General features: G+C 37.7%; 1 protein-coding gene across 6 annotated transcripts in view; it reads left to right on the top strand.

Annotated features, from left to right (window-relative positions):
• PIP4K2A (phosphatidylinositol-5-phosphate 4-kinase type 2 alpha) overlaps positions 1-16925 on the top strand; it is a 134242-nt gene that overhangs the window by 85018 nt on the left and 32299 nt on the right. For all 6 annotated transcript variants that reach the window (XM_069006653.1, XM_069006651.1, XM_069006652.1 and 3 more), the window contains one exon: positions 13728-13880. In XM_069006653.1, coding sequence (XP_068862754.1) covers positions 13728-13880 — 153 coding nt within the window. The remainder of the gene's footprint in view (positions 1-13727; positions 13881-16925) is intronic.

Below are 16925 nucleotides of genomic sequence, written 5' to 3' on the forward strand. Positions count from 1 at the left end.
TCGGCTATACTAATTTTAATTTTTTACATTGTGTTTCTCACTTTGTAGTAGTTTTGTGGACTGCTTAACCCATAGACTTAGTTCATGTGTGGAATAATTAAAATATGGGACTTGACTTACAGAGACCTCCTTTTCTCTCTGAAGAGAGATTTAAATCTCACAAAGTACATGTTTTTCCTACAAGTAGTCTTGACTTTACAGTCAGAGGAATTCCTTAAATAGTGTATGGTTCATGCCTTACAGGAAGCCATTTCTAGCAATGGCAGTTAGAGTTCCTGGGATGAGCTCCCTTCCTTCACATGACACAAACCAGCTCCCTTTTTTGAGATGTTTTTGATAATCTGTCCTGCATCTCTCTATCTTTCATAGCTAGTTGGGCATCTCCAAGAGATATTTAGTACTGAACTGGGATTGAAGTTTCATGGAGATACATACATGGCTGCTAATACTGAGTGTGGACTTCCTTGTGATTCGTGCTTTATTATGGACAGCAGTGTAGAAAATACAGCATGAAGTTAATGAAACTTTGAGTTTTATTCAAAGTTTGCCTGTAGAAACTTATGATAAACTAAGTCTTTAATCTATGTTACGAAATTTTATTCTTATATAAAAAAAACTTCTAAAACAATTACTGCATCAAATTAAAAACTGGTCTGGCTGTTTTTTCTTAAAAAGGGGAACACAAGTGATGATTAGTCAGTATGAATTAAAATTGCATTTAAATGATGGAAGAACTTTGAAACCATCTTACCCATTTACAAAGACTATAAATTATCAAAGGAAAAGAGACTATTGTTTCGCTTTGTACTGTTAGATGTTACAAGAAAAGTACATATGGATCTCTGATTGAAGATACCTTTTTTAAGTGTCAAAATAATTCTAAGAGCCAGAGCATTAAGTAATGACCGATTTTGCCTTGATAGGGTAAATTATGTATTTTTGTTAGTGTTTTCTTGTTTAATTGAAAAAATCCTTCTAAAATTCACAGGAGAATACTTGAGAGCATTAACTGTTTCTAGTAGAAAAGAAAAAAATTGATTAGAAAACACATACTGTAAAGTCCCTCACTACAGCACTAAATTAATTTTAATTTCTGCATTCCCCCTCAGCTTTAGACATTGTAAAGGTTATTCTTCAAAAGATTTCTCCCCCCCTACCCCCTCCAATTAATCAGATAGCTGTTTTTCTTTAGGGTTTCTTTTCAACTCAGTTGACATAATTTTTTTAGCTTAGAAAATCCATGAGTAGAGTTCTATTAGAAGAATTAGAGGATTAGCTTCTGTAAACTGCAAAATTATGAGAGATTAGCAGACAGGCAGCTCACCTAACACCCCCCCAACAATCTGTAGAAAAATAGGATCTACTACTGTTACAAATGCTTCTGCTGCTGTTGCTCTGGGAAGGGAAACTTTTTTTGCTATGTTCCAACACATCTGTTCTTGCTTAAAGTTATTGCTGAATCCTACATCTGGATTCTGCTAGGCAAAAGAGGAAGACTGGGTTCTTGCCCAATAAAGTACAATTGCTCATACCAGAGGGCACCAGCGTCCCTAATGAGCCTTCTACTGGGGATGAGGGAGAGCACAACTGACTTCCCTTGAAGTTTTAGTACTCGGTGTAATAGGAGACAGGCTCAGACCTGACTTTTCCTGTCTGCAGGAGCAGTTTGTAGGGATTCTCTGTACAGTACAAAGAATTCATAAAGAACTTTTAGCAGATAGGTCTGTAAGTTCTTTTTAATTTACTTATGCTTGATATTTCTCTAAACATTTTTCTATATAAAAGATTGAAATCTAAAATAATAATGACAATTCCTGCTTTTAAGCAATTTCCCTAAAAACAAACCATATGAACTCAGTATCTTTCACTTCTTCTGATAAAGCTGTTAAGGAGACTTTTCAAAATCTCGCAGAGCTCTCTATGCAGAAGGATTTGTAGTCCAGACTCATAACAAGGCATCAGGAAAACAATGCGAATTCTAGGCTTGTTTTATAGATGTCAGCCTTCAATATAATTTTCTTTTGAGGTATCTATGCTTCAGATCATCAAAATTCTTACCAATCTCTAAATATTTTTGCTCATTTTACATTACTTATCCAGTCCTAAAACCATCATCTTAAGAACTTAAAAACTACTTTGCAATCCAAGATGATTCTTCAGACAAACAAATATTAATCAGAGCTCTCAGCTGGTGCTTCTGCACTGAAATTCATGCTTTAATTTCTTGGCCCTTGCTTTGGGAAAGAACAAGCCACCTCTAGCATCAAACTACAGACAGCAAGGTCAGCAACAACTATGTTCGGAGCTGGAGCTTATTCCTAAGACAATCGCTTCAATTAATTCAATAAAGTACATTAAAAATCATTGGAGCAACAACTGTCTTGTACAGAAAATACCAGTGGTAGTAATTTTATTTTAGCATGGTAAGTCTGTCAGTGCATGAAAAGTTCTTGGGCTTATCTGTCAGATGAGATTCCTGTAGCAGAGTATACAGTTTGTGGATCCCAAATGGACATTGACACCAAGACATTCAGAGCTGCTGACATTTTGTTTGACATGGGTATAGGCAGTGGTGGTAATAAAGTGTTGAATCAGCCATAGTAACAAAAACTGTGCTTTTTGTAGTCTTTCCAGCACATAAAAAATGAACTTTGCAATCTAAATCTAATGTTCTAATATTTAGTGCTGTAAGTGTCAGCCCAAATAATAATTTAGAGGTGGTGGAACTTAACCTTAGAATTTCTGTTGCCATATGTACTAACTTGTGGTTTCTCTTGGTTTTCCCTAGAAAACATTTAATTTGCCTTGCTTTCAGCTGTTCCTTGCCTAAACTGAGTGTCATTCACAACCGGGCATTCAAACTAGAAAATAGTAATTTAGCATGTGCTGGCAACATCAAAAGAACAAACTGATAGATGCTCCCCAAGTTCTTACAGACACAGCTATTGAAAGGAAGGCATCAAGCCAAGCTTTGCAGGGCTAAAGGGAAAAGACTCCCAGAAAAGGAGCCCTAACTCTTTCCAAAGCAAGTGTATGCCTTAAGCTGACATTTCCAAATCCATATCTACGGTCTCAATAGGATAACTTGATTTAGGAAAGACCCTCATGTTTTATTCATTAACTCTCATTCAAAAACGTTAAGGAACCCATAACCTTTCTCTTGGTGGAAGGATAGCTCAATGCAAAAAAGAAAAAGTTCGTGTTTCTCCTTTCTCTGTCAAAGTTTTTCACATCTTTCACCATAGCAATCACTCCCTGAATACAGTTTTCTTACAGATGTTCATAGGTGTTTGGGTGTGTACATTCACATCTTGGCAAGATCATAGGAGAAGCTTCATATTTCTACTGGGTGCACCACACGACCAGTGGTATCCTGTTTTCATCTTTTGGCACTCCCATGCTATTCACCATAGGCCTTTTGAGAGCCATGCTTATGAGCTGACAGAAAATCATAATGCAAAATTGTCCATACTTCTGGCAAAGGCAGGGGGAGGTTACACCCCTGAATGTGCTTGTAGCGTGTTACTGGTAGGTCAGGTATGCTTTGCTCCATGCCAGATTCCTTACACACCTTCCAGTGTCAAAGATCAGTGTTCCCTGGTCGTGCTTCCACAAGAGTGTTTCCAGATAGGAGCCTGCTTAATGGAGAGAATGCACAGTGCCAGCATACAAAATAGACCCAAAGGTCTTCCCTACCTGTCCCTGTATGACAAGCCAGACATCTCTGAGTTTGGTGCTTCTGTTGTTACATTGAAACACCAGTGCTTTGCCTTTCTTACCTCTACAGGTCACTGACAAAACACTGTCCTGAAAATCATCTCAGAAGTGGGCTGCTTGTTTCAATTTACAGCAAATAACCTCGGAGCATCTATGTCAGTTGTATGACACTGTCTCTCTGATGTCCTTTGTAATCAGTAATCCAGATCTAATTTCCATATCCACGATTCCTGAGGTCTTGTAAAAAAGATTAAAAAGGGCTGGGGGGAGCTCCAGGCTTGTCCTGTTGAGAAGCTGTGCCTGGGCCAGAGAGCACCACTGTAACTGCTGTGGCAGAAGAACAGCCAGACCGTGTGTACATCATCCTCCAACAGTGATGAGCCACTGCCAGGCTTTTCCACTGACCTATGATTTCAGTCATCACAGAGCATCATCTGTGCACTTGTTTTTGCCTATTTGTTCATGCAAAGCTTGCCCAGAGGCGCTCTTAAATAGTCTGGGATGTGATCTGATTTGTCTTTAGGGTGCGTTGAGCTTGTGAAGCTCATTTTAGTTTTCCACAGCTTTTGGATGAGATCACAGCACCAGAAACTGTTGTTTGCCTTTGTTCAGACGTTATGAAATGAGGAAGATTTAAATCAATGAAAAGCTGTTAAGCCAGTCAGTTTGAAAGATTACTGTTGTTCTAAAGTTCTCTATGCTTTACCACCAGAATTTTCCTATTGCCCTTTTTCTTAGGAAAAGCTCTGACTCAATGACAATTTTTATTAGGCTTCCTTTTTAAATTAGTTACACAGAGTATTTGTATTAGATCCAACACATAGTTCACATGTTCAAAGTTTCTAAAATACAATCTTGTCTGCTAAAGTAGCAGTTAGAAAACAATGACATTTACATTAGGCGTGCGAGAGATTAGAATGAGCTAATTAAATTGACCTTTAAATCTCTCTACCCTCTTGGAGACTGGGGCTAATCCTTGGCCTCCCACTGTGGAGATAAAAATTCGTGCTGTGAACATTTTAAGCAAAGTGGGCAGACGAAGAAGAGCCTCACCAGCAGTTTGAAGAGGGGGGCAATACTTTGCCAGTTACAAATATAGTTTGCAGTTATGGTGTGAGTAGGGGGACAAGTTCTTCCTGTACTTCAGTGGCTTTGCTCCATGTGTCTTCTTCACAAAAATAGTTTCAATTGGAAAAAATAGCTCCAAACAGCTTAACTTATTACTCTCAGAAACAATCAAAGCCTCTCTGGAAATTAGCTTAGTTTTTTTGATATCTGCTATTAGTATAACTAACATCATGAGTAATGTCATTACTGTTATTTAATTACAGTAAGTTGCTATTTGTATTGACCAATGTGCAACATAACAATAGACTTCCAAATGATAAAGCATTAGGTAGTGTTTTAGATGGTTTCTAAGGATTCTTGAGGATGCTTCTTACAAAGTATTTGTCTTGATGTTTTGTGTCTTGGATTTTTTAAATTCTAATTATTGCGGAGCTTTGTAATAAAAACCCCCAAAAATTATATAAATAATGGATGATTAAATTACAACAGTCAAAATTTAATTGTCAGTGAGCAATTGACATTTCATGTAGTGAAACCTTGAGAGGATGCAAAATCCATTCAAATGTCAAAGTGGAATAAAGACAAAGATTTTGTACAAAATCCACTTTGATCACTGGGCATTCTGAGCCTGTCCAAATGAGATCCTTTTTAATACAGTGAGATGAATACTTATATGGATAAAAAAGGAGTGCAGAACTACAGAGATGAGGGCTGTGTTCAGGGAGGTGGTAGCTCTGAGAAGGAACAAGAGGTCAAAGAGGACAAAAGAATTTAACACTGGTGGGACCTTCGGACTAGAAGGAGTAACTGCACTACCCTAGGGTAGATAAATTATAAGGCATAAAAATAAGATCATAAAGAGTTGTAACTTCTTTTTGACATCTGTTTGGTTTATACCTGAAGCTAATAAGCATAGTTTTGATGCTAGCAGTCTTTTAAAAAGGAAGGTGGAATTTGGATGTAGAAAAAGTGTGAAAGGAATTGAAGGACAGAGAATGCCATGTGCTTGGGAGTGAAAGAGCCTGACCTGCTCCACTTGAAAAAATTAGAGTTAAGAAGGAAGTAGTATGTCAGTATTTTTGCAGAAAAAGAATACTAGGTACTTCAGGGGAAAAAAAAAAAAAGAGTCACCAGAAAAGGAACTAATTAAAATTCAAAATTGGACTCCCCTTTTCAGCAACACAAATGGCTGAATACTAGAAAAACTACAGTGATGAATCTCGGTCTTCTGAAAGTGGAAAAAATCAGAACTGCCTTTCTGGAACACGCCTAATCCAAAAGTAGAGATTGGAGTTCAGTTTAGGAACTGCTGGGTGAAATGAAATAACTTCTGATGGGTAGCAGTTGTGTTGGATTCTAGTTTATGAAATTTTGTTAAAATCTCCAGAAGCTCCTGTAAATGTCAAAGAATTGTGGATCAGGTCCTAAAAGCCCCTATGGAAAAAACCCTTTTTTCTTACCTAACACATATTGTAGGAAATAAAACTCTGTGCAGATTGCTGAGAGTTCGGGAAAGAGGAGATAAGAGTGGGTCTATAGTGAAACTAAACAACCTTTCAGGTAATTTGCTGAAAAATATGCTATTATTGGGTGAAATTATGACATGTAATTTAGGTGTGCTGATTAACTTTTTTTTTTAATCAAGAACTCTCTGGGAAGTTAAGTACTAGTAAATGGTGTAGCTTTTAGTAATTTATATTTAAAGCTTTTTTTTAAACTTTTATTATTTTATCAAAATTAATTCTGTGGCATGGGACAAATTCTTTGTGATTTGTAGCCTCTCAGCACTGAAGGTCAAATTAATATTTCTAGTTGCCTGCTAGTCAGTGCAGTATGGGTGATATTTTTAATATTCATTTATGTAAGGGCACTTAAGCTTCCAGCCAGTGACTTGTCAGAGGTAAATTATTTGGGAAAGAGGGGGATGTATGGAGAAATTTATCTAGTAGAGGTATCTGTGAGCTTGGCATGTTAAATATGTCTTCAGTTGTATAAGTAATTACACAAGTAATTTAGTGTAGTCTTTAAGTGACCTCATGAAAGTATTCACACTTTAAAAGTACAAAACCTTTTCTTTCTCCTGAGACCAAAAAACCAGCAGGCACAAGATTAAAACTTCACAAATGAGAAGTGAATCGGGAATTGGCAGAACACGCACACTCGGAGCAGGAGACTTGCAGTGAGTTGCTAAGTGAAGCTGTTAAGTGGAACAGGGTATGCGTGGCTGACAGATGTTTTAATTGTGCCAGAGAACCAAGGCACACTGTGGAAGAGTTGGAGAAGGCTGGGAAAATCTGAAGAGGACAGGGCAGTCTGACCCTTGTTTCTTTGAATTTTGAGCTCACTAATGCTATTGTATAAGCAGCTGATTTTTATTAACTTAATGGGGTTAGTACCTCCAACATTGTACAGCTGGACACGTGCTCTGCTGGCTCCTGGCGTGGCAGGGAAGTGCTGTGTCGTAGCAGAAAGTAATGATACAAAGGTTGTTAGATCATCAAACCTGTGTCTCTTGGAGGGTAAGAGTTGGGCATTTTTTGTCTCCATCTGAAGGATATCCTCTCTCTTCTCACTTTGTGGCTCATAGATATGTCTGTACTAAGTGAGGAGTGGCTCATTTCCCATCTGTTCATATTCCACTTAGTCTTCCCCTAATTAAGAACTAGAGCCAGAGGGAATTCAATCTGGTATTTGCCATGATCTCTCTCTCCGTGTCTCTCCTTTCCCCCTCCCTCAACCCCGTTTATATTTTCCTTTTGGAAAAGGGAGATGCTTATGTTTCATTATTTATTTCCTCCCTAGTCCACTAGAGATGCTGCACTTAAGAAGGAGATACTGCTGCCAGGGACCCCAGTGGGTCTCTCTTAACTGAGTTTACTGCTGGACACAAGGAAGCAGAGGAAAAGCCCTGCAGTGATCTCTTTAGACAGGTTAAATTAGCTTTGCTTCCAAGGAATTTGTGCACAGATGTCTACAGTGCAACTTACCTTTCTTAGTTTTTGTACAAATCATCACTGAAATTTATCTGTGTTCTGGCAAAAGCTGCCTGGATCCCAGGAATGTTCTACCATGTATCATCTCAAAAAATGCATTCAACAGTAAGAGAAAAGTCTATACATTGTGTCCAATGGCTGTCTGAACAGGACAGTACAATTCAAATAAATGGGTGTCTTTAGTCTGTCTAATGAGCACTACTGCATAACTTTCTTATTATTGTCTGCATTAAGATAAACTTCATTGACATAAAAACTTGCACAAGATAACCCCAGAATAAGTTAAACTTTTTTACTTATCTGAATATATCTAAAGCCTAACTTAAAAGTGAAATTTGATACCACATGTGGTGTTTCTGATACTTCTTCCTGGTTATAGGTTTTCTAATGGCTGCGCTTCAAAGCGGCTTAAGTATGGGACCTTCTTGGCTGTTTTGTGTCTTAATTTACAAAAGAAACATTTTCTAATGAAGAATCTCTTCAATTCCAATATATGTATTATTAACTTGTTAGTATTTGGCTCCATGAGATGCCTGAACAGTTTGAGTCCAACAGTAAGTTAGCTTCACCTACATCAAAAGGGAAGAATCACGGTGGATTTAAAAAGCCATATAATTTCCTCTTTGAAGCCCCTAAAATCTCCTAGTTTGATCCTTTCAGTGAAGCTGTTTCCTGATCTTACTTGTTAATGATGATTTACCAGTGCAAGCCAATTCTTGTCATCTCTCTACTTAAAGATTCATTGTTGTCATCACCAGGCAACAGTAGATGTATTTTACTGAAGACTGATTTCTATCCATAAACAAATATAACTAGTATAGTTGAGAGACAGGGTATTTTGCAAGGTACCTGGAAGCTTTACTTTAGAAGGAATTTGAACTTTTCTCTGTTCACAGAAGTGAGAATTAAACATTACAAATAAAATAATCTACATACAAAACTTAGCTGTGTATTTATCAACACAAAGTGGCAATTACCAGTAATTGCACAATATTATATAATTAGATTTATTTTTCTGCTTTTTAAACTGTGCTTATTTAACAAACTTGAGCATGTATCAAAACAAAACACAGAAAACAGTAATATTAAATGTCTTCAATGTTCCACATGCTTTTAAAACTCAAAGTAACTACATTCTGTATCTGAAAAGTGCATTGTACTGAGAGACTTATCGCAAGAGTGGGGAGTTAATAAAAATAAAGTATCAAAGAGGTTATTTAATTAGATTTAATTATTTAATTGTTTTTATTTAAACATGTTTAATGTTTAAACATCTGATCTTAATTTATTACTAGAGTCAAAGTATTGTAGAGAGGGCACTTGGGTTATCTGTGCATGTATGCTGCTTAGCATAAAGTTGGTTGGTTTATTCTGACAAATTAATATGCATGTGGTAAAATGATAGCTGTGTGCATTCTTAATTAATCTTGATATAGATAACTCATAATAAAGTAGCCATCTACTAAAAAATAAATGTATCATTATTTGTAACCCATTAAAACATTAAGAAAAAGTAAAGTGCAGCTACATCATTATCCAGATACATATTATATTCTCTTGTTAGTGACATTTTTGGTATGATAGTTGTATTTGCAAATTGACTTTCATTGTAGTTAGCAATCAGGCAGAATAAATTTTCATTAGGGGAAAAAAGCTACTGCTGGAAAAACAGGCATCTGTAAAAAGTCAGTGTCTTTTCAAGGTTTTCTCAAGATGATTTAAAATACGGCTTTATTAATTTCTTCTGATGGAGATGTATTTCCTTATACTTAATCTAAACCTCCCTTGGTGCAATTTAAGGACATTTCCTCTTGTCCTATTGCTTGTTACCTGGGACAAGAGACTGAGTCCCACCTGGCTGCAGCCTTCTTTCAGGCAGTTGTAGAAAGCGATAAGGTCACCCCTGAGCCTCCTTTTCTCCAAGCTAAACATCCCCAGCTCCCTCAGCTGTTCCTCATCAGACTTGTGCTCCAGACCTTTCACCAGCTCCATTGCCCTTCTCTGGACATGCTTCAGCACTTCAATGTCCTTTTGGAATTGAGGGGCCCAGAACTGGACCCAGGATTTGAGGTGTGGCCTCCCCAGTGCCAAGTACAGGGGAACGATCACTGCTCTGGTCCTGCTGGCCACACTGTTGCTGATCCAGGCCAGGATGACACTGGCCTCTTGGCCACCTGGGCACTTGCTGGCTCATGGTCAGCTGCTGTTGACCAGCACCCCCAGGTCCTTTTCCAGCTTGCATCTTTCCATCCACTCTGTCCCCAGCCTGTAGCACTGCAGGGGTTGTTGTGACCCAAGGGCAGGCACAGGCACTTGGCCTTGGTGAACCTCAGAGCTCTGGCCTCTCCCCATCAATCCAGCCTGTCCAGGTCCCTGTGCAGAGCCTTCCTGCCCTCCAGCAGATGAACACTCCCACCCAACTCAGTGTGTCTGCAAACTGCCTGAGGGTGCCCTCGATCCCCCCATCTGGATCATTGATGAAGATACTAAACAGAACTGGTCCCAGCACCAAGCCCTGGGGAACAGCACTGGTGACTGGCCACCATTACAGCTGGATCTAACTCCATTCACCAGCACCCTCTGGGCTTGGCTTCCTGACAGTTTTATACCCATCCAGCCAAGCCTTGAGCTGGAGATGCTGTGGGAATTGATGTCAGAGGGTTTCCTGAAGTCCAGGTAGGCACATCCGCAGCCTTTCACTCATCCACTAAGAAGGTCACCCTGTCTCAGAAGATGAGGTCAGTCAAGCAGGACCTACCTTTCACAAACCTGTGCTGACTGGGCCTCATCCCCTGGTTGTCCTGCATGTGCCATGTGATGCCATTCAAGAGGATCTGCTCCATGACCTTCTCTGGCACTGAGATCAGACTGACAGGCCTGTAGTTCCCTTGATCTTCTTGCAGATGGGCATCACGTTTTCTAATGTCCAGTCAACTGGCATCTCTTTCATACCCAGTACAACCCAAGCCTGTGTTTCACTTAAATATGAAAATGTTTTCATGAAGCATATTAAAATACACCTTAAGAGTATTTGAAACTTTGAGTTCAGTTCCTTCACATTTGCCTCCTTCTCCTCCTTCTGATGTTCAGTGGCAGACTAGCCAATACCCTCTTTTGTAGCTTTTTGTAGCTAAACAGCTTAAATCTCCTGCCAGGTTAATTGCTTTCAAAGTTTATATTATATGGATTAGTTTGAAGACTAGAGTTCTGTGGGAAAAATACATTCAGAATACTGTGGTTGCTGCTTTATTGCAATAGTTAACCTCAGAATAATATACCCTTTTATGCTGAGAACAGTAACAAGTAATTACTTAGTAGCCTTTGTTATTACTAACTGAATTATAGCCTAATAACTTAGCAGTAGTTTAATTCACTACATACACTAATGGTTACCCATGCATTCACTGTTTTAAAAATTAAAAATAATTAAAAATAATTATTACATTACATCGTATTTTCAATTTGTGATAAAGGCAGCTGAATTTATCCTCTTTTTTTGGCTTTTAACTTCTATTATCAGCTCTTCATCTTGAGCTATTAAATATAGGCCTGGAAATGAAACCAAGTTCTGACTGTAGAGTATAAAGGGTTTCTACCACAACTCCACAATTCAATTTGAAAATTAATGGAGTACTGGTTTCAAGTGTAGCATTAAGAAAATTTACTTGGTTTATGGTAATTGTTCCCTTGAATAGACTTCAGTACATAAAAACTTTTCAGTGGTGGAGTGGTGGGAAATTAATTTCAACAGAAAACATCTGAAAACAGGCAAAGAAAACTGCTGTAATACTTAAATTCTCTACTATCTTCAATATCATGTGAGGTGATGGTGTATCAGGACTTATATCTGTTAAAATGTTTTGCTGTCCAAAAGCCAGTGCAGAGAAGGAACTGCAGTGTCTGCAGTGGTGTCCTTAAAGCTCTGTTCTGATTAGTCTGGGAAAATTGTTGATTTATAAACCTTAGGGAAGCACCCCCATCCTTTCTTTCACTAGTGAATAGAGAGGATAATGGAGAAAGATGTCAGTTTTTATCATAGATGTTATTAATTATTCTATTTCATTGTACAAGCCTAGAAATATACAGGAAGAAGTGCAAAAGATTTATTTCTCCTACATGTCATAATTAAGGTTTTCATTCTAATAAGCCCTTGTAGAGCTGTGTGCTTTTAGGTGATTTACTGTTATTCCTGCTACTCCTGAGTATTTCTGCTGAACTCAGTAACCTTGTGGGAAAATGGTTTTATTTCATGTTAAATTGATTTCAGAAAGCACCCCACAGTTGGGATAAATTTAGCAGTGCTTGAAGGCCTGTTGAAATCAATGGATCTCCAAAATACAGAGACATAATTGTATGTGTTCAAGTGTCTTCTTAAACTGGGGGCTATAGTTGCCCTAACTTCTTGGTTGAGGTTATTACTTTATAATAATTACTGACCTTCTGTCGCAGGGGTTGAATCTGCATGTCCAGCTCCTGCTGAAGTCTGTAGAGTGTGTGAACAGGTTTAACAATGGTTAAAACTTCCAAATAAAATATAGGTCCTACAAAAATAAAATTGTGTTGGCTTGGTACCTGAGTGTGGTAAATGAAGTGTATTGGTAATGACTCTCTCAAAGCATCATTGTTCTTCTAGTGTAAATCTGTTTTGTGACTTAGTTCACAGTGCCTTACCACACCACACAAACATTAATTCTGTAACTGTTGGAGCTGAACTTTTGCTGTTTAGGAATCTGCAATGTTTGCATTTATATATAAAATTTTATTTAAATTATCTTTAAAAATAAAATGGCTTTTCACCTAGCAGGGAGAACATTATGCTGTGTGAATGTGGAAAGAGGGAAAGTGTATTTCAGTTTAGCAAGAGCTGTTTGTGCAGCATGGTACAATGAGGGACGATAGCAGGAGCTGGAGTTTTGTGCTGTGAGTAGGGATATACCAGATGGTTACTGCAAGTTTGTTTTATAAACATAGAAGTGTTCCAGTAGTCTATAATTAACTTGTTTAACCTTTTCAGAGTATGTCCATATTTATGGAAATACATGAGGGGTCCAAGAACATGGTTGTTTTCTCATGTCTGTGTTGCTGCTTATTTTTAAAGTGCAATTCAAGTAGATAACAATTGGCGTAAGTTCTTACTGGTAAAGAAAGATGTTTCCAGGCAAAAACAAGTTGTTATACTTAGCCTGATTTTTTTGTTTGTTTTTATAAAGATAAAGAAATGTTACCTGAATACTACTTATTCTCTGAAAAGCAGAGGGCTTCTCTTGCTTCTGTTGAAGTAATTTTAAACTTCACTCTAAAAATAGTTCTTAATCTCTGGCAGTTTTTCTTCTAAATGCTATACAGTCATTAATTAAATTTCCCCTTCTGAGAAAGTATGGAGGTAGGTCTATTTTACAAAAGGAGGTATCGTGCAATACTATTTGCTTAACTCTAGATATGAAATCATTGGAATAGCTCTGGTGCTAGAACTCAGAAATGTAACTGTGGTCTTGGTTATGTAACAGATCTTGGTTATGTACTCTGTCTCAAGAGCAAATCCTCCTAGTTTTTAAGTGAAACTGTAATTATGGATTAATCCTCTATTTATAATTATTGTGGTGTAAAGCAGCGTTCCTTCTGGATTTTTAATTACTGTATGTTTTATTCCCAAAAGCTGATAATGTTTATGTATCAAAGTCCAATAAATTCTCATTAAATGTTGAGAATGAGTTTTGAACCACTGATGAGCAATACCTTCCTCCTCAAATATGCTTTTCTTCTCAGAATATTTTTGAAGTGTTTTCTCAAGATAATGTAGTCTGTGAATACATGCTTTGTGGAATTCAGCTTGGTGCTTATGTATTGAAAAATATCTTTATTAAATGTAAATTGTTTATATTTGCTCTAATTAAAAGTTACATACTTTTGTCTGACATGATGCTTTTTTTGCTTTAAATCAATTGACAGAATTCATTAACAAGAAGTGCACCCCTTGCCAATGATTCCCAAGCACGCAGTGGTGCCCGCTTTCATACATCTTACGACAAAAGATATATCATCAAAACTATAACAAGTGAAGATGTAGCAGAAATGCACAACATATTGAAGAAGTACCATCAGGTAATATATGAACTCTACCAAGGTGTGGGATGTCGTCTTAAATATTATAATGCCAATCTCTTTTAGAGTCTTAAAAGTTTTAAATTAATAATTATGGAAAAAGAATCACTTCAGACTTTTTCCTGTTTGCATCAGCAATTTATTGTATGTCTGTAATTCACAAGGATGGACTTTTCTAAATATCTGCACTAGCATTTCATGAAAAGATATGTCTATATGATAGAGATGACTTGGAGGCTGTGAGGTCCTTTGCCTTACTAGGAAAGTGGTCTTTCTTTTGGCTAGTGGACTCCCAGGCCTGAAGGTACTTTATTCTGGGCTTGCTTGGAGATGTCTGTGTACATGTGTATAAATGCTGCAGGTGACCTCTTCTTTCTGATATGATCAGTGAATGTTCTGTGTTTCACAACAGATTTCGAAGGAATAAAGTTGTATTATATAAGAAATTAAAATTGGATATGATTAATGTAAAATTCCTACTATTAAAAAAATTGGTTTTGATAACGTGAATTTTCATACACCACAGTAAAGTTAAAAATGAACAGTGGAGATCCCTCAAATCAGCCTTGATAGCTGCCACACTGTGCTGGTGTATAGTTTGTCTGGTTGGCAGAGAGGGGAGCAGAACCTGGGAATTACAAAAAGCCTTAATAAAATCAGTGCTAGTTTTCTTAGTCCTACATGTTTGAATAAATTCTAAAGCTGCAGAAGTCAGAAAAGCCTCTAAAAATCACCTAAAATATGCTACATAATAGGAAGGGGTTTTAGTCCCTCTTTCCATCTTCCTTCTCCTTTCCGTGAGTTGGAATTCCAGGTAAAGACTTAAGGACTTTTGGGGTTGGGCTTTTTTATTGTTGTTTAGGTGGTTTATTTTTTGTTCTGCAATGTTCTTGTTTGTAGTAGGTTCTTTATAACACATTACTTTTGTAAAACCAGTTTTAACTTCTGAAGCAGGAGGCTGAAGCATTCTTTCAGGGTGCTTGGAACTGAAGGTATTGCCACCCATCTTTGTAAATCTCTAAGTGAGATCTCTGAAGGCCTTCCAAGTCCAGAGTAACTTGGGAAGCCTTCAAGGAAGTTAGATGTGAACTCTTCTCTCTTCCTGTGGTGTTCTTCTGTTTAAATAACATGTAGGACCATTGTGTGTTTTTTCTAATGTGAAGAAATATTACTTTCAGAAATATTCTTAAGACATCTCCTAATGACAGTTTTACCAAAGAAATTTTTAAACCATTATCTAATTGTATTTTGGGGTTTTTTTTAATGTGAGTTTTCAAACTTATCATTTTAGTTTTGAACTGAAAGGGTTTAATCTGTGGAGCTGTACAGCAGAATCGAAGTTTTAGTCTGTTTCATGTTTGGCAGTAGAAGCTGCTATTAATGATACAGGTTTTGAGACTTAATCCAGCTGAAAAGTCGTTTTGCTTTTCAAAACAGTAATCTTTCAAGACTATCAATGAAGACAGTGCTAACATGAATTAACTTAATAATTTGGAATCTTTTGTCATTAATGCTTTTCAACATCAGAGTTCATATTAGGCTAGGTTACAAGGAATAATGATCTGAAATTTATCTCTACCAGGCACCTAATTCCACTTTATACTGGAAAATCTTTCATGTAAAAAAAGCTCTCATTGGTGCCTCCAAGAGATTCATAAAGACACAACTTGTGTTTCTTCGTGTCTCGGAACTTGAAAGCACTGTACAAAACTGTAAATATGGAAGCACTCAAGTAGAAAGACAGTTAAATAGCTGGACTTTTTTTTAAAATAAGTTCATTTCAGTATCTTCAGCAATGTACTGAACAAGACCTACATTAAATCCACGAGCTCTAATGACAGCTAGCACAGTGTCCTCTGTGTTGCTGCTGGAAATTGAATGCTTGGGATCACTAGATGCAGCAGTTTGTCCTCCCATTTCTCTAGATGTTTTTCAGGCATGTGAAGCTTATCTTCACTTGCTTTTCAAAGTCTAGCAAACCCCCATTATCCTGGTGGGAAGGTATTAATAATTCCCCTGACCAAGTTGTCCCACACAGACTGGCCTTAGCCTACCTTTCTGCTAGCAAACAATGCAATGTCAGACACCATCCACTGGCACTTGAGCTCATTAATGGTCCCTACTGTGTTTTTGATTTGGGCCAGTTCACTATCTCCCAAATAATTCTGGGCAAGAACAAAGGCGTTAATTAAGGTGAGTTAATATTTCTACTTAGGAGTTTGAATATAAGCATCCTTTTTTTAGAGGGGAGCTTTGTAATTTAGATGTGAGTTATTCCATTCCAGCTGCTACTGGTGCCTGAAGACAAGCCAAGACCCTGTCTATTTCACTGGTGTGGATGTAACTATGGTTCTGTAGGATGGCACAGTTGCAGTAGTACAAGACTTTTCAGATGCTGCACTGGTACTCCTGTAGAAATCTTTGTTAATAAAACAAGTTCTCATGAGTTCAGTTTCATTTTGGCATCCTGTTTTCCACCAATAGAGGAAGTGTCAAGTTCCTTCTGTTGATTTTCATACCTTACTGTCCAGTATCTTTCTTGATTGTTAATAATTGCACACTGGAGTACCAAATATGGGATTTTTAGGGAAAAGTCTGCTTGCTAGCTTTTCTCCAATTTCAGTTCACTGATTGCCAGCAGCACTCACCACATACGTGAAAATTCCTGGCCGAGCTAAGTGTGTTTCACAGCCCTAGTGTGATTGGGAATGGTTTGGAACTTCTGGAAGCACGCCTCTGCAGCATACCCTGTGCCAGCCTGCTTTGAGAGCAGAGCTGTATTTGAAAGGTTCGGCCTTCTGAGAAAGGGAGTGTGCAGACCCAATTATGTAGTACAGGGATCATTCTGGAAAGAACAGCCTTTTTCAGGTGCATGAAGTCTGGGGAGGTGATCCATGTGAATTTTAGGCTTTTTCTCCCTTGTTCCCCCAAAGGAGAGAAGTTAGATCATCTGTCCATTAAGAACAGTGGCTTGTAAACTTTCATTATCTTGCACCCTCTTTCACCTGCCCAAGAAGGCAGTAATTATCTTCTATTACTTCTGAC

The sequence above is a fragment of the Aphelocoma coerulescens genome, chromosome 2 (assembly GCF_041296385.1).
Source record: "Aphelocoma coerulescens isolate FSJ_1873_10779 chromosome 2, UR_Acoe_1.0, whole genome shotgun sequence".
Lineage (NCBI taxonomy): Eukaryota > Metazoa > Chordata > Aves > Passeriformes > Corvidae > Aphelocoma > Aphelocoma coerulescens.